Source organism: Coturnix japonica, chromosome 34, assembly GCF_054131305.1.
Source record: "Coturnix japonica strain WE chromosome 34, WE-NBRP24, whole genome shotgun sequence".
Taxonomy (NCBI): Eukaryota; Metazoa; Chordata; class Aves; order Galliformes; family Phasianidae; genus Coturnix; species Coturnix japonica.
The window spans coordinates 6,565,425-6,582,525 of NC_140696.1; the positions used below are offsets into that span (position 1 = coordinate 6,565,425).

The 17,101-nt window shown below is 53.5% G+C and overlaps 1 protein-coding gene across 8 annotated transcripts in view; it reads left to right on the plus strand.

The window, feature by feature from the left end:
* KIRREL3 (kirre like nephrin family adhesion molecule 3) overlaps positions 1 to 17,101 on the plus strand; it is a 211,781-nt gene that overhangs the window by 193,306 nt on the left and 1,374 nt on the right. For 4 of the 8 annotated variants that reach the window (XM_085526156.1, XM_032449137.2, XM_015883992.3 and 1 more), the window contains 8 exons: positions 7,702 to 7,850; positions 7,976 to 8,103; positions 9,119 to 9,245; positions 12,142 to 12,242; positions 12,348 to 12,546; positions 13,275 to 13,310; positions 14,695 to 14,802; positions 15,659 to 15,768. In XM_085526156.1, the coding sequence (XP_085382282.1) occupies positions 7,702 to 7,850; positions 7,976 to 8,103; positions 9,119 to 9,245; positions 12,142 to 12,242; positions 12,348 to 12,546; positions 13,275 to 13,310; positions 14,695 to 14,802; positions 15,659 to 15,768 (958 nt within the window). Of the gene's footprint in view, positions 1 to 1,323; positions 1,437 to 7,701; positions 7,851 to 7,975; positions 8,104 to 9,118; positions 9,246 to 12,141; positions 12,243 to 12,347; positions 12,547 to 13,274; positions 13,311 to 14,694; positions 14,803 to 15,658; positions 15,769 to 17,101 lie in introns of those variants that run through there. The other 4 variants (XM_085526158.1, XM_015883993.3, XM_085526157.1 and 1 more) reach the window with 2 other exon arrangements.

Consider the following 17,101-nt stretch of genomic DNA (forward strand, 5'->3'; position numbering starts at 1 on the left):
TAATCCGAACTCAACTGCTTTTTAAGAGCTTTTCTTTAAAGGCAGTGGGGCTTGAAGGCGCCCAGTGGGAGGCAGTGTCCTGCCTTCAGCAGGGAAAAGGAAAAGATGCGACTTGCTGTGCTTGCAAAGGGACAAGCAGGGAGATGCTGTTCTGAGGGGCTGAGTGCAGGTCTTGGTGGGGTTTGGGTAGACATTGCAGTGGTAATGCTGAGTCACAGCCTGAAGCAGTGATGGAGCACCTGGTGGGAAGGCAGGGCCAGCCCAGGGCAGCTCAGGTGCATGCAATGTACTGAGTGATGGAAGGGCTGGAGCCAGGATCCACCCCTTCCCAGCCCTCATTTAAGGGTTGGCTGTGGGGGTGAAGGGATCTTGTTGGAGATCCCTGTCTACCTGAAGCCTTCCAAAGGTAAGTTGGTTTTTTCCTTTGTTTTTGTGTCTTTGTCTTTTGCATTGAGCCACACCACCACAGCTTAGAGTTAACTGAGATGGCTCCAGCCCAGTCCTGGTGGCTTGGCACTGTTCAGCTCTGTGCACTCAGTGCATGCTGCTGAGCAGGTTGGCAAGAAGCAAAGCCAGGAGCACATCAGAATAGGGAGAGCATTACCACAGGGTGAGGAATAGAGGGGCTTCAGGAGGAAAGAATCTTGGGAAGGATTTTCTGCTGCCAGGATCACACAGTAGGAGGAGTTTTGTGGGCATGAGGAGTTATCATGTGGGTATGAGGAGTAGATCTTGCTTCAGCTCTCTCCATAGCTCCTTTAATGTACTGCACAGCATCTTTGCCCCCATGTGAAGGCCTGGATTCAGATAGCTTGGATAAGTGTCTCCTGGGAGCTGAGTGCTGCTGTCTGCTGACTTTCTGCTGCCCTGTTGGAGTCCCAGTGCAAACATCCCCCTGGTCTGACATTCTTTGGGGCTTCCTATTGCTGGGACCACACCATGATTGGTGCCATCCTTCATCTCCCCAGCTGCCTCTTAAAGGAGATCTGCAATATTAAGCTTGTATTAAATGACAGCCATGTCTCTATTACTATTTAAAAGGGGCTGTAAGGCCTCAAAATGTGCTTATGGAGCAGCCAGCAGTGTGTGAGCCCTGCATCCATCTCACCGCAGCCCCGTGCAGGAGCTGAAATGAATGCAAAGCACACAGAGGTCTGAAGTCATCAGAGCTGTAGTATTTTCCTGACTGTCTCTGTTTTCCTGCCTGGGTTTGCCTTTGTAGCTTCCTCCCAGACAGCCGGACCTTTGCTCTGAAATGAAAATGAAAGCTGGGGAAGTAACAAAAAATAAGGGGAAGTGAATTCTTCAGATCTCCTCCACGACGCGTCAGCCCCATCTGCCAACAGGGAGAGGGGAGCTGGGAAAAGACATGAACTAAAACAAAAGGCACAGAGCTCACAGCTGCTGGGATGAAGCTGCAGGTGACACCGGGAATGGTGAGGTGTGGGGATGGGGAGATTTGTCATCCCGCTCCCCGGCTTGTCAGGGTAATGGGAACACGCGTGTGGGAGACGCTCGGAGGCAGCTCAGACTAATGAGGAGAGAGTGTAATGGAGGGAGAATCTGACAGAAAGCAGCAAAAAACGGGGAGGGAGGAAAACGCTTTGTAGTGGTGAGCATCGCTTCCTGATGGAGCGGTGATTAAAGATAACCAAGGAAATGAGTGATGAAGCGGCTGGCGCGGGCTGCTGGTGCTGGAGCCTTTCAGATCGGCTTTTTGGGGTGTGGGGTGGCTTTAAACTGGAAGAGACTTAGGTGAGATGTGAGGAGGAACGTCTTTATTCAGTGGCAGTGGGGCCCTGGCAGTGCCCAGATCTGTGGAGCCCCATCCCTGCTGGTGCCTGAGGCCATGGGTAGACCCCTGGCAGCCTGAGCTGGGGTTGCACCCAGCCCATGTCAGGGGTGGGGTGATGAGCTGTGGGGTGCCTTCCAATCCAAGCATGATACTGCGGTTGTGTTCCTTGTGCTGTGGGGTTTGCCAGTGTTGGAATGAGCCTGATCCAGGGCAATTCATTTCCAGCAAGCTTTGCTCTGGGCATGAGCAGAGACCATATGGCTTTGACCATGCCAAGCTGCTGACACCACTTCTAGCCAGGAGGGTTGGGAGCAACCCAGAGCTGTGTTTTCCCCAGCCTATCAGTCACCTCTCCTTCAAGAGAGGCTCCTGGAGATGGGAAGGGGACAGGGAGTGGAGCATCACTGACGATGCTGGCCACAGCTCTGCTTTCCTTGTGAGGAGCTGGGAGCTCCTCAAGCCCAATTTAGCAGTCTTTAATCTGAGATATTCCCAACCACACTTGCCACTTCCTTCCTGCGCTCCCGCAGGGTGATGGGCTGATTTCACAGAATGAAAAGCCTTAAGCAAATCTTGTCACACAAGAAAATTGATTTTTTTCAAAACTGACTTTTACAAGATTACTGGCTCCCTCCTCCCCCCCATCTTTCTTCTCTATCGTTCCCTTCCAGTCTCACAAGGTGGCTTCAGATCTGAGAAATTAGAGATGCTGTGACTAAAGTGTAAGTGTAAAAAAGGGGAAAGGAAAGAAAAGACGCGCAGCACCTGCTGCCACGGGTGCTTGGGCAGCACCACGATGCTGCCCTCTGGCCATAACCTCAGTGCAGTGAGGGCTACTCTCACATCTCACATGGAACGTCCCCTCTGGGCATTCCTTGGTGATCCCCTGGCACATACATCGTAGCTTTCTGCTTTCTCTCCCTCAGTCCTTCCACATATTTCCTCTTTCCAAAGGGTTTCCTCCCACTGCTCCATTTGGACACATCTAAGTGTTCTTTGCTGGGATGGGAGGGGGAAAAGAGTTGCCTTGAAGTCACTTCAGACAGCTTAAAATATGCTAAGCTTTTGTGTTTCTGCTGTATAAATAATGAATCCTCTTACAGCTTCCAAGCTGGAAGAGATGTGGATTTAAGAGGTCTTCAGCTCTGTGGTTTTTTGGCTTCCATGCAAAAGATGGGGAATGTGGTGCAGTGTGGGTGCACTGGGGGTGTTCTGCTCCTCCTGGGATGGGGAAGGTGTAAGTGCTGTGGTGATGCAGTTGGCCTTGGTTGTCATTCATTAGCCTAATTCCCCAAGAAGCCTCATTAGCGATGTTATTTCTGCCCATATAGATGCAAGCAGCAGCCCAGTTCAGGGGTTGCATGGCACAGGGAGAATACCCAGTGGATGCTGGCTTCCCCACCTAGACCCACTGGAAAGGGTTTGTGTCTCATCCAGCATCAGGTCATGGAGTGACTCCTAACATGAGCTGTCCTTGGGTTTCAATTCCTCTGCAAATTCTCTATAAGCTGTTGGAAAACATATAAGCAAAGGAAGAGCACAAGCTGTTGGCTCTGTTTTTTCAGGCCATTTGTCTGTAAAGCATCAAGCAGTGCTTAATGCTCAGCTCTGCTTTGCTGTTGCAGTGTGTAATTAAGGACTTAACGGGTTTTGCTTTTGGAGTTTTCTTTTCTTGAGATGTTTCTTGCTGCTTTGTGCAGGAGTCAGCAGGTAATCGCAGCGCTCCTGTGGGTCGGGCTGTTCTATCAGCGTGCTGCCACGTTGGACTGCTTTCTGTTGGCACACAAAGCTCAGATGAGCAATGTTGTTACCGGGTTGCTCTAAGGAGATTCAAGAGGCCTCAGGATCAGTGACTGGAGAATGAGTTTGTGGGTGGATGGACAGAAAATAGAGGATTTTTACAGCAAAAAAGATGAGCAAAATGGTAAATCTGCAGTTCTGTTCTACTTCACCCATGCGCTGCTTGTATTTTTTGCATGAGTAGAAGGTCAGTGTACTGGGTTAGAATCATAGAATCATTAGGGTGGCAAAGACCTCCAAGGTCATCCAGCTGCACCATCAGCACAGCAGTGAACACAACAGGGCAGCACAGCAACTTCTGCCCATCTCCAGCACACTGAGCACTCTGCAGAACTGAGCCCAGCCCCCTGCCCATCCCCAGGGGGGCTTTGGGGTGCTCTGAGTGCCCCACATTGATTTTGTGTTGTTTTTTTTCCCCCACTGACAGTGAGGAGGAGCCTGCCCCATACGTGGCAGACAGTCTGATGAGCAGCAATCAGGCTCGTTGCTGGCTGAGCAGGAGGGGGAATGGAGAAGCTGAGATTAGAGAGGAAATCAAGACAGAGGTTTCTTCCGCACAGCGAGGTGTTATTATTATCATCAAAACCCCAGAGTGTTGAAAAACAATCAAACCCCAGCAGCAGCAACTTGTGCATTGCAGTGAGTGCAATCAGGAGCCAAACGTGTCCTTGTCTGGGACTCAAACCTGACATCTCCAGCTCTTGAAATTTGGGAGAAGGTGGCAATTTGGTCTCGCTGCTTATTTGTTGCTGAAGAAAAGGATTAGCAGCCTTAGCACCGAGCTCTGCTTCCACTCACGATGGGAAGCCTTCAGGGATGGAGACCCAGGACAGCGGCTCCGACTGCGCTTCTGCAGACAGCTCAGAAAGTGGAGGAGCTGCACCTGGCAGCTGCTTAATGAAAGCTCTGAAGGAGACCTGTGGAGCCCTTTAGCAGAGGTGTTAATTACTAATTGTGCCCGGGATAAAATGGGCTCACCCAAGCATGGCAGGAAGCCTGCCACTGTAGAATAATATATCTGTACCTATAATTGGTGCAGTGATCTCCAGAGATTGCAGGGAGGATGCTCTGTGAGCAGCCACACCTTTGGCTCTGTGCTGGGCTGTTCCTGGTCCCTGTCCATTGTGTTACCTGAGCTCTGCTCCTTGCACAGGGGACAGCAGAGCTGCAGGGCCACGAGCAAGGATACTGGGTGCATTGCTGACATGTGGCCAGGGGATATGTTACAAGAGGAGTAACCCCATAGATCATCGTGACAGAAGTTTACTTTTAATAAGGCAATAATTTGCTTGATGCATCGTGCTGCAGCCAGGCAGGGAGCAATGTGGTGTTCCATCGCTTCTCAATACACCCTCACTCTTGGGTCAGGCACCAAGGAAACACCATCCTCCTCTCATGCCTCCAACCCATGTCTCCCTCCCCCCATAGGGATGCAGAAGAGCACAGGGTGATGCTTGTGGGCTGCTGCTGTTTGGGGACGTGCAGAAAGTGCCACGTTGCAGAGTGAGCAATGCTGGCAATAAAACAACAGAACCATCTCTGAGCAATTTGTAGCAATTAATAGCCATTCCCAGGAATGAAATGTTAATTAATTCATTCCGCGAGCCACGCATTTATTTAAGGTATTTGTGGGTGTTCTTGGTACTTTTATTAAGCAATTAAAACGCGTCCGAGAAAATATTTATCTATTTTAAGTCGCTCTTAGTAAACACAATTTATATGGCGAGCAACTGCTTCATTTGGCATTGTTAATTACAAACTGCAGCTCACTGCGCTTCCCCGGGGTGCGCTCGGTCAGAGCAGCCCCTGTGAGCACAGGGCGCAGTGTGAGCACGATGCTGCATCACTGCGTGGTGTTGGTGGGAAGCAATGAATGGGAGCGGAGGAACGGCACCACGGAGCACATCTATCCCAGCCAGAGCTTGTTGCCATGGGGAAATGCTCACTGCCCTGCAGCGCTGTTGGTTGGAGGGACTGGGATGGCACCCGCAGCTCTACTGCTGCCCAGCTTGGAGCGAAGGGAAGCAGCTGCAGCACCAAGTGAGCAGGCTTGCACATTCACACCTCAGTCATCCAGGCGGCACCGAACCAGCCTGGTGTCGCTTGGGAGGGCTGTTACATGACAGGGCTACAAATTCCCCTAAACAGCTTGTTCTCACATGCCATTTGCTGAGGAATTACAAGTCCTCTTGTTGCGGACAGGAATTTTTTTGCTGCGGTGAGCTCAGCTGGATGAAGCACACGCTGGCTCTGCCCTGTAGGCTGCACCAGCCGGCAATGGGAGAGAGCATCAAAATGGACCAGGGGAGGCTGGGCCCCCTGTGTGCTGCGGGTGGTTTGGAGACTGTGTGCTGGGCAGGGTGCTGAGATGCAGACACAGAGCTGATGGCCGCAGGCAGGACCTGAACATCCTCTGCGTCTTCTTGGCTGCATTTTATTTACATCCAGCTTATAAATAATTGCTGAGAGGTTAATAGGTGAGCGAGGCACGTTACGGGCTTGTTAAAACCAGGAGGAAGTTGCCTTCTGGCTGTCTGTGAGCGCATCGCGAGGAGCTTTACAGGAGGTTATCAGCCATCGTTATTAAAAACCGATTTGACATTAGAAAAGATCCATACTGCTTGTTCAGCCACATTGATTTAGCAGTGTTAAGCCTTGGAAAACTGGAGCAGGAACCTTGATCTCTGCTGAAGCACAAAAAATTGCTGCTTGTGACACATCTCTGCGCTCGGCAGAGCCGGTTTTGCAGAAGAGATGGGTTTTGAACACACAAAAAGCATCGCGTGGGGTTGGTTCACATGTGTTTTCCTGGGCTGCTGCTGAGCCACACAACTCCTGTCCTCTGGAAATGTGCTCCCAGTCTGGGCTGGTCGGGCTGCTGCAAAACATGGAGCAGTGCGTGGTCAGTGGGCACCAGCAGGATGCTGTGCTGTTGGATACTGCAAGGAAATGATGATCTGAGGTGATCTTGGTGGTCTTTTCCAACCTTAAGGACTCCAGGAAATGGCTTTGTCCATCTGGTGCATGCAGCAAGAGGGCTGCGGAGTCTGGAAGTGCAGCTGGATGGGGGCAGAGTCATTGAGGAGTGCAGCAAAGCTTCGGTTTCATTACATCTGGAAGGAGGGAGGCAGCACCCAACTGTGATTTACCATTGGAGCAGTGACTGGAAGGTGTCACTCGTGCTGATTTTCCCATACCTGGAGTTTCCCTCGTCAATCACAGCCCTAAAAATCCGAGCAGCATCTCCTGATTAATTATTGAAGGGGGAATCCGGGGAGGAAGGCAGCGTGGGGAAGCTGGAGCGGCCAGTCAGCATCCATTAGAGGTGTGAAGATAAATGAGAAGAGAGAGCAGATAAGTGCATACAAACCAGCTCCCATCTGTGCTGCTAATACCTCTCTTCTGAACTGCTCGTGTTGTTGGCTGCGGGGTGATGCCTCTCAGCTCTCCCATCCTCGTCCCATTAGGATCACGCTCGTGGGCCTTTGGGATTTGTCTGTTTGTTCTCCTCTGCCCAGCACATTCACTGTCCCCAATCATCCCACCTCAGGGAAATCCACTCCTTTCTAATGTCCCCATTGCTCTTTTGGGGAGATTTATTATGTTTTCCTCCACTCTCTTTCCCTTCTTCCCAGGAGCGGATGGGGTTTCGCACTGCATGACAGCATCTCCCATTCTGTCTGCCCGTGTTGGAGTGGCAGGTTGCCAGATGGTGCCCCGTTAGGTCACATTTGCTCATTGTTTGGCAAACAGCGGCTTAATTCAAGTGCTGAGTTGACAGCTTGTTCTCTGAGACAATTTGCAAGTTGTAGAGCTGCAAATGCCAGCTTGGCTTTCCAGGGCGATGTTATTTCAGCTGCCTTCAAGGGATGAAGTTCTTTTTCACTGGAGGAAAAAAGAACTAGAAAGAAGAAAAGGGGGAAGAGGGTGAAAGCAGGACGAAGCTGAAAAGGCTTATAGTGCTTTTGGGGTGGGAATGCCAGCAGTGCTGGTTGGCAGGGGAGGGGCACAGTGCTCCCTACCAGCACTGACTGCCCTCATCCCATCCCTGTTGTCACTGGCAAATGGAAAGCAGTGCAACACCACCCTGCTTCCTTGTCGTGCAGGTGGGCAAAGAAAGGCCAGGTGATAAAGGAAGCATCCGGTGACTTCTATGAAACCATCGTGGACCACACGTTCTTCTTTGAGCCCGTCTCCTGTGAGGTCACCAACGCGCTGGGCAGCACCAACATCAGCAGGACTGTGGATGTCTACTGTGAGTAATGTGCCAGAGCTGCTGGTCATAGCAGGGGGTTGAGGGGGACGTGGACTGGGGGTCGCATATAGCTGTGTCCCTTTGGTACCCCAACACCAATGGTTTTGATGCTCTGCTCTGTGCAGTTGGGCCCCGGATGGCGACAGAACCGCAGTCCCTGCTCGTTGACCTGGGCTCTGATGCCGTCTTCAACTGTGCCTGGACTGGGAACCCCTCACTCACCATCGTGTGGATGAAGCGGGGCTCAGGCGTGGTAAGGGGGCAGGGCGGTGGGATGTGAGGCTCTGTGCGGATCCCTCCTGCTCTGGTGGAATCACACGGTGCTCTCAGGCACATGGTCTGATTTTGGGTGGTGCTGTGTGGAGCTGAACTCAATAAATCCTCATGGGGCCCTTCCAGCTTGGGATGTTCAGTGATTCTGTGGCCTTGTAGGGCAATCACTGGTGCATGCATGGGGAAATCTCTGCCTTCGTTGCTGGGGTGTTTTTCCCAAACCATCACAGCCTCGGACAAGCCGTCCTCTGGGATGCAATCACAGCCTTGGGCAAGCTGAGAGCTTGAGGCAGCTGAGGAATCCCACCGGGTCTGTAATCCCTGCTGGCTTCCCATCCCACAGCGGCAGCTGTTGTTCCTCTTGGTTATCACTGTGGTTTGCACACAGACAGTGCCCTCACACCACAAAATGCTGTTCCCTTTTCTCAGCGCTTACAGAGCAGTGCAGGGAGCTGTGCATGGGGGTTTCTTGACCCTCACTGCACAGCCCCAGCCACGCTCCAGCGCTCTGCTTACCTGCACATATCAGCACACAGAGCTGCTTTCTCAGCTTCCATTTGGCCAGTTCTGCTGGCTTGGGGCCTCTGGGCAGCTCCAGCTCAGCTCTTGGCCGTGGGCACTGTGCAGCATTTTGAGAAGGGAGGGGTGGGAGTCTGCAGAGTCCTGGAAGAGAGGTGAAGATAACCAAGAGGAATTAGCCCCAGGGTTTGTATTTCCAGCATGGGTAATTGGAAACACTGCTCAGAAGCCACATTATTTGCATGCCCCCAGTGCTGGCATTGTGCTGACAGCTTCATCCAGATCAGCACTTATCAAGATATCCTGAAGCTGTTAATTGCACAGCCAGGGCAGGAGGGCAGGGTGCTGCTGCCTGGGGTGCAACTTGCCAAAGGCAGCTGAGCTTCCCCCCGGCCATCCAGAGCCCTGGGGGCTGCCAGCTCTTCTGCTCAACTCCCCACTGCCCACCCTAAGTGCAGCCCCTTCCTCTCTTCCAGGTCCTGAGCAATGAGAACAAGCTGACTCTCAAGTCCGTCCGCCAGGAAGATGCTGGGAAATACGTGTGCCGTGCTGTGGTCCCGCGGGTGGGAGCAGGGGAACGCGAGGTGACGCTCACTGTCAACGGTACCAATGGCTCCACTTTGCTATTCTGTCCTGGTGTATCTTTGCTGTGCTGATGGGCTGGGGGTGGTTGGATGTGATGATCTGAGTGGTCTTTTCCAACCTTAATGGTTCTCTGATTCCATGACGATTTGTAGTGCTGCAGTTGGAATGGTGCCTTTGGATATTCGCTTTGGGATGTCTGGGTGGGACTGGGGATGCTCCCACCCTGTGAACATTTTGGACTTTGTATTAATTTCCTCAGAGAGTTGTGGGTTAAGCAAAAAAATACCGGTGTTATCTAAGGCCTGCTTGGTTCTGGATTATCAGCAGGGGGTTATTGAGGAGCTGGGAGTTGGCGTTTTAAATCTTTAATAGATTTATCTTGCAAAACCCTCGCAAGGTCGGAGAGCTCTGTTGTCTGTGTTGTACAGCTTGAGAGATGGGAATTGAGCCCGGCTCCGAGACCGGCAGCCTAATCAGCACCTGGGGGAGCAGGCAGAGCCCTGAGCCCCCAGGATGGGCCTCCTACCCCAATGGGAGCTGGGCAGCACCCTGCAGGGTGAGGGCCACCTGGCCAGGACCTGTGGCACCCAGTGGTGAATTGCTGCCTGAATGTGCCTTGTGTGAAGGGAGGGTGCAGGGCAGGCTGCAGAGCATAAGCAGGGGATGAATTTTGCATCGTCTCTCACCTGTGTGACAGACTGGTGGGCTTCAGTCCCCACTCGCTGTCAGAAAGAGAAGAAAATGAGCAGGGAAAGCAGCTCAGCGTTAATTTTGAATGCAGATAACACCAAGGAGGGGAGCCAAGGGCAACACAGCAGGGGGCAAAACCCAACCGCTGCCTCTGCTTGCGCTCAGCTCTGCGGCGCCTGCATGCTCTTTCCCCGCTGGCTGCTGGGTTTTAATTACAATTAAAGTATCTTGCAGAAAACAAAGCAACAAATTAACCCAAACAAAGAACCTGCTCCTTTCCCAGCACCTCCCAGATGCTCAGCAGGCTCAGGGAACCTCAAGAGAGAGCTGTGCAGCTGCATTCCATGCCCAGCACAGCAGCAGGGCAGTGCTGCAGACATCCCAGGGAGCATCTCCTGAAGCCTTGTTAGTGGGCAGGAGGACTATGCAAATGAACAGCATTTGGCAGGGCCAAAGCAAGAGAGGCAAGAAGACAACAAGAAGCCATTGGGGCAGTAATAAATCAACAATAGCCTGATTTATAACCCCCAGGTGTGCACAGCACCCTCCTGGCCACAAACAGACCAACCCAGGGCTTTGCCAGAGCAAACCTTGCTTCCACCAGGATGGTTTGGCTTGCATGAACCCAAGCAGGATGGAGAGCTTGGGGCCATCCTGCCATGCTCCCCAGCCAGCAAACTGCCTCCTCCTTTACGCGAGCCTCCAGGACAGAGCAACTAAATTGGCACCAGCGCACTAAAAATAACCACAACCGATAGCTCCATCATTTATATCCATAGCAACGTTGTTGAAAGCCTTTCTCTTGCTGGTGGGCTGTCTCAACGCCGAGCCGCAGACCGGCAGCTCTCATAGGGAGCCTGAGCCTGGTGGAGAATCAAATGCTGTCCTCGAACGCGACGAGGCTGCAGCTCTGCACTATTATTCCCAGGCATGTTCATCTCACAAATGGTCTTTAGTCATCTGCTATTATCATGATGATAAGCCTTCGACTCTGAACTCCTCTAGCAATAATAAAACCCAAAGCCGTTGGCATTTGTGCCATTTAAAATCCACTCTCCTTGGGGAAAATGATCCTTTTTATGATTATTAAGCCATTTTTCTCTGGTGTCACCCAGTCTTGGCATGCCTCCAGAATTTGTAACTAACATACAGCTGTTGAAATAGTGAGAAGATGGCTTTTATTCATTAATTTGGACCTGCACATCCTGTTGCCACTCTGGGTGCCATTGGCTTTGGATTCATTGCCCATCAGTGGCATCAGCTACACGTGCTGAGAGAGCTGAGGAGACGGGACCACCTCTCCTGTGCCATCCTCAGTGTATGGTGGAGTTGGACTGGGCTCTGTTATTGTCCCCTGGAACAGCCAAAGCCTCAAGGGATCTGTTAACATCTTGGCACAGCAAAGGATAAACCAAACTCTGGACCTTCAGGTGGTTCTGTGTGGAGCCCGGAGTTGGACTCAATGATCATCATAGTCCCATCCTTCAGAGCTTCCAGGGGTGGATGGAGGAGAACGCTCATCTTGGGAACGTGCTGAGATCATCTTGGAGAAGACTGGGCAGAAAGCAATAACAGAAAGTCTGTTTTTAATGTATTAAAAGAGGCAGAAGAGTCTCCAGTATCATGCAGTGATGATCATTGCACCCAAACTTCAGGAAGCAAGTCCTGACCTTCTGCTTCAGCCATATCTGCTGTTACCCATTGCTCCACAAGCGCTGCCTGTCTGCCGTGCTTCCAGATATGCAGATGCTGGGTTGTGACATGGTGAGAACCAACAGCACTGCCCCTCGCCTCCCTGCCTGCATCCCTTCTTTTTTCTGCCAGCAGCAAGCCACTCATAGAAATGTAAATCTGCTGTAATTAAGAGTCTAATAAAGAGCAATTAGGATTGCAGTTCTGCTGCTGCTCCCTTGGGGTGAGAGCCTGCAGGCCACATTCCCATCTCTGACCGCTTTCCTCTTAAGGTTCTTCCACGAAGGAGAACAGGGATGTTTCATTGGGGTTGAGCACCCCACATCCCTGTGCTGTTATGCACACCTTATGCACCAGGTGTTCCCTGCTGAGCTTTAAGGCATGGAAAGGACAGCCCATCAATAGTGATGTTTATTGGAGATGAGTTGCCGGTTTACCATTGCACCTTCTGCACCCAGGTGGCAGTGCCAGCCTCAGCCAGGTGTGACTTGCTTCCTGCTGTTGTCACCAATCCCTCTCCTCTCTCCTGCAGGGCCACCCATCATCTCCAGCACGCAGACACAGCATGCCCTGCATGGCCAGAAGGGGCAGATCAAGTGCTTCATCCGCAGCACCCCTCCGCCCGACCGCATTGTGAGTAGCACCCAGAGCACTGAGCTGTGGGGTTTGACCACTCTGTGGGGACCCCCACAGGTGGGCAGGAATCCCGCCCCGAGCTGAACCTGCTGTTGTTGGCAGGCTTGGTCCTGGAAGGAGAACGTCCTGGAGTCCGGGACCTCGGGGCGCTACACGGTGGAGACGGTCAGCACGGACGAGGGGGTGATCTCCACGCTGACCATCAGCAACATCGTCCGCGCTGATTTCCAAACCATCTACAACTGCACAGCATGGAACAGCTTCGGCTCCGACACGGAGATCATCCGGCTTAAGGAACAAGGTGGGCACTGCCAGCGCGGGGCTGCGGGGGCAGCAGGTGCCCCATAATGTTGTTGGGATGTCTGAGAGGAAGGATGGAGGGGCACCCTGAGGGTCCCGGCTCCTGGCTGACAGGCAGGAGGTGGGGAAAGCCCCACTTTGCATCTCTTACTGGAGACAGAGGGCATGGGCCAGCCCTGCACTCCCCAACCCACAGTGCGAGGTGATGCCCATCCACCTGCAGCATCGTTTATAGCCACAGGGAAATGGGAGTGGTGGCTCCTTCCAGACCCGCAGCCCTCAGGGGGTCTCAGGGTGGCTGGGGGCTTTTCATAATAAGGGAGGGATGTGGCTCCGGGCGGCTCGCTCAGCTCCTGGAGGGCCTCCAGTCCTCTTCTATTTTATTAAATGCCAGGGCAGGCAGGTGGATTGCTCTCATTAAGCCGTGATTTATAGGCGAGGCTGCCGTCCAGATTAAATCAGAGCTAAATGAACCCCTTAAAATTAGCCTTGGGCTTCTTCCAACGCAAACACAGCCAGCGGTTTCTCTGGGTCGGCTGCCAGCCGGCGGGAGCACTTGGTGTTGGCTGGGGGTCCCCACTCGGGGACATCCCTGCAGCGGGCAGGGGGATGCCGTGGGGTGGCCATCCCCTCCATGGGGCCGTGCGCTGGGAGCAGGAGGTGCTCCGAAGGCTGATGTGGGCGCCTGGGCTGTGCACGGCTGTGGACACTTGCTTTATTTTCAAACAGGTACGGAAATGAAATCAGGAGCTGGTATGCAAGCAGGTACGGAAATGCTGAGCTGACGGTGAATGCGAATTGTCCCCAGCCGTCACCACGCCTGAGGAGCCGGCGTCCTCCTCCCGGCGGGGCTGTAGGGCAGTGCAGGGCAGGGGATGGGGAGCTGGGGGCTCCGATCCTGCTCTGCTCCATGGTGAGCCGCCCTGCCTCTCTGTGCCCCAGCACAGCCCCACTGCAGGGGGTGACAACACAGCCACCACCTGCAGCAAAGTGACAGCCATGCTGAGCTGCCCCCTCACCTCTCCCTCCTCACCCTTCCCGTCTATATCTCCCAGAGAGCCAAACACCTCCAGAAGTGCCTTCCCCAGGTCACCTGGGGGAGCGCCAGCATCTTGCTGCCATTCAGCTGGATGCTGCTGGGGCAGTTTGTAGCAGGGAATCAACTTCCTGGTCTGTTTGCTTAGGAATGAGCAGAGCTGTGCCATGGGTGCTGGTTCAAGGGACAGGTGGAACAGCTGGAGAGAGGCAGGAGAGCCAGAAAGAGAGAAGTGTCAGCATGAGCCATGTGCTGAAAGGCTCTTTATAGTGTGAGTGGAGCCTCAGCTCAGCAGCACAGGGTTGTGTCACTCCGTAAGTCAGCAGCTGGCTGACAGCCCTTGGCTTTGCCATGGGTGTGATTTGTGGGGAATCGTGCCGGGCACACATTTATCCCCCCATGTGATCCCTCCAGGAAATGGTTTTTCTCTTCGGGCTTAGAAAGGGGCACTTAGAACAACAGGGAGCCTGGCTGTGGTTCCATGGGCAGGAGGTGGTGAGCCCCCCAGGTACAGGATGGGGCCCCGCTCACCCCATCACGGCCACTCCATCCCTCCCAGCTGCAGTGAGCCCAGGGAGTGAGCAGGAGCCCTGTGGTGACAAAGGCAGAAGTGGGCTGATGTCTGTTGCGTTAACCTGTCCCCAGGTATCTTACACCCACAGCTCTCACACCTGCCCATGGTGCTGGTGCCCGTCTCCATCCCTCCGTGCAGCCTCTCTCCCAGCCAGCTCTGATGCCATTTCTCTTTCTTAGCGATGTCACCAGGCCGTCTTCTTTTGCACTTTGCACCCGCAGCACTTGAGAGGCAGCCACTCATCCAATAAGCAACATGGCCCCATTGGAAGCAACCAGCTCCTCGGCTCCCTCCTCCCTGCACAGAGGGGAAACTGAGGCACAGAGAGGTCAGCGCTGCCCCAGCTGCAGCACATGGCAGAGCTACGCACTGCGCTCCCTGGGCTCTCACCACCCATAGGGACATGGTGCTGCAGGGGGAGCAGGGAAGGACCCCGATCCCTCCCCATCACCCAGCTGATGGCCGGGAGGGGTCCTGAGCTGGGGAGAGCCACCCATTGCCTTCAGCCCCGCTCATCTGCGCTCTCCTTCCTCTTGCAGAGTCGGTGCCGATGGCAGTGATCATCGGGGTGGCCGTGGGGGCTGGTGTGGCATTCCTGGTGCTGATGGCCACCATCGTCGCCTTCTGCTGTGCCCGCTCCCAGCGAAGTAAGTGCAGGGTGAATGCAAAGGCCAGACGTGCTCCCACTGGGGGGCAGGAAGCACTCCTGGTTTTCCTCCTTCCCCATCCCCTCCTCATCCTGCCCTCAATCAGTTCCCCAACAACAGCCCGCAAACAGAGCATCCCCATGAGTGGGACACAACACCCGGCCATAACTCTGGGGTGGCATCTCCTGCTGAGGACACAGCAGGACGGGGCTGGAGGCTGTTTGTGCTCTGGAAGTGAAAGGAAAAAAGGTTTTACGGCACATCTGGTGTTGTGCTGCTGGTGACATAATGGCCTGGTGTTATTTAGGGGGAGCGCTCCTGGGGGAGGACGTGCAAGACAGTAATTAGCTTTTCCCTGTGATTTAATACAGAGGAGCCTGGGAGCATCATCCCAGCCAAAAACAAAGGCACGAGAAAGGACCAGGGGCCTCTCAGCACAACCCTGAGGTGTGGGGCAGCCGGCTGTGGGCAGAGCAATGCTGAGGGGAGGAGATGGGGTGAGGACGGAGCCTCAGAGAGTGGGCACTGAGCTGAGGGCTGCTCTGGTCTCAGATCCACATCCATCCCCTGTTTCCACCTGGGATTCCTGCTGCTGTTTCTCCTCCCGCTGCTCGCCCAGTTTTACAGAGAGCAGTTCTTCAAAGCACGCCTGACACCTTCAGGGCAGTGTGTGAAAGCGGGGCTGTGTTTGTCCTCATGCCTGCACTCCATCCATCACTTGGCCTTTTTCCCTTCTGTAGCTGCACCCCATGACCAGAGGGGACCTTCTGGCATAGCTCTGCCTGCTGGGCTGGGTCAGGTGGGCCCTGGGGATGTGTGGTTAACTGGAGCTGAGCTCTTCTCCTTCTCTGCCCAGATCTGAAAGGAGTGGTTTCAGGCAAGAACGACATCCGCGTGGAGATCGTGCACAAGGAGCCATCCTCGGGCAGGGAGACGGAGGAGCACCCCACCATCAAGCAGCTGATGGTAAGGGCTTCCTTCCCCTGGGAATCACACTTGCGTTGGTTGCTCTGCAGCCATCTGTGACCTGCACGGCTCTGTGCATTCCACAAATAATTATTCATGCGTCTGTAAATTCATTAACACCTGAGGAGACGCGTCCTGCTGGCTGATTTGCATATGTTCACGTTATCTCAGCACGATCCCTTAATGCTACGGGTGGAGGGAAGGCTGCCAGCCCAGAGAGGCCAAAAAGCAAACGGAGCATCCAGTACAGCATGCAGTGCCATGCAGTCACATCAGCACACCCACACTGGGACCTGACCACGGGGAGTCTCCATTAAAACTCTCTTGTCTCCTGTAACGAACCCAAAGAATTTAATATTCCGCTCTGTGGGATCCGCCAGCCCAGATGAAAGCGGTGCCGTTTTGTAGAGTGTTCAGTACGTGGCGGATTAGGGAGCACTGTTAATTATTAGGCACCATTTCTGGGCCGTGCTCGACCTTGAGGAGTCCCTCAGTGCTTTAGGAAGTGATGTAGAAAAGCCATGGTGGTGCTTTGCAATGGGCCAGAGCATCCCATCCTTGGGATGGGGAATGCTGCTCACCCAGGGGGACATGGTGGTCTTTTCCAACCTTAATGCTATTATTCCATGATGGGCTTTGGTATCACAAGGTGTCACTGGGCTCATCTTCTGGGGCTACACCACCTCCAGACATGGGCAGGATCAGATTCTTCCTGGGAAAACCTTTGGGCTGCTCCCGGGCCAGGTGCTGCAGGCACAGCAGCTCTGGATGGGCTGCTCCCATTCCATCAGCACCTCTCACGGGCAATTCTTTCTTCCACGCAAAACTCAGGTACTTGAATTTATTGCATTTAATAGCTGCATCAAAGGCTTTCAGAAGATGAACAGAAAGTGCTGGAGGGCACATTTCCACAACCACTTACCTCTTAAAAATGGGGAAAAAAGTAAAAGCAGGAGAGTGAGCCCTCTGGGGCGCAGCACTGCAGCTCCGTGCCCAAATTCCAGTGGCCAGAGCAACGCGATCGATGTGAGCTGAGATAAAAGGCAGCAGAGAAATTGGCCGGTAATGAGGCAGGCGGCACAGCCCCACCTTTCTGGAGGAAGGGTAATTAAAGGCAGCGTGTAATTAATGCATAACTCGCCTCCCATTGTGGTCAGCCTTCAAAAGAGGAAGTAATGAGGTGGAGAGGTGCAGGATCCCGGTGCAGCACAGCCCACGTCAGTGCAGAGCAGAACCCTCCGGGACTCACAACTCGCATGTTTTGAGAAGAGCCAGAGTTGGGGATTAAAAAACAAAGTAATCAAGGCCTTCTCATTAATTACGGCACCGTGTC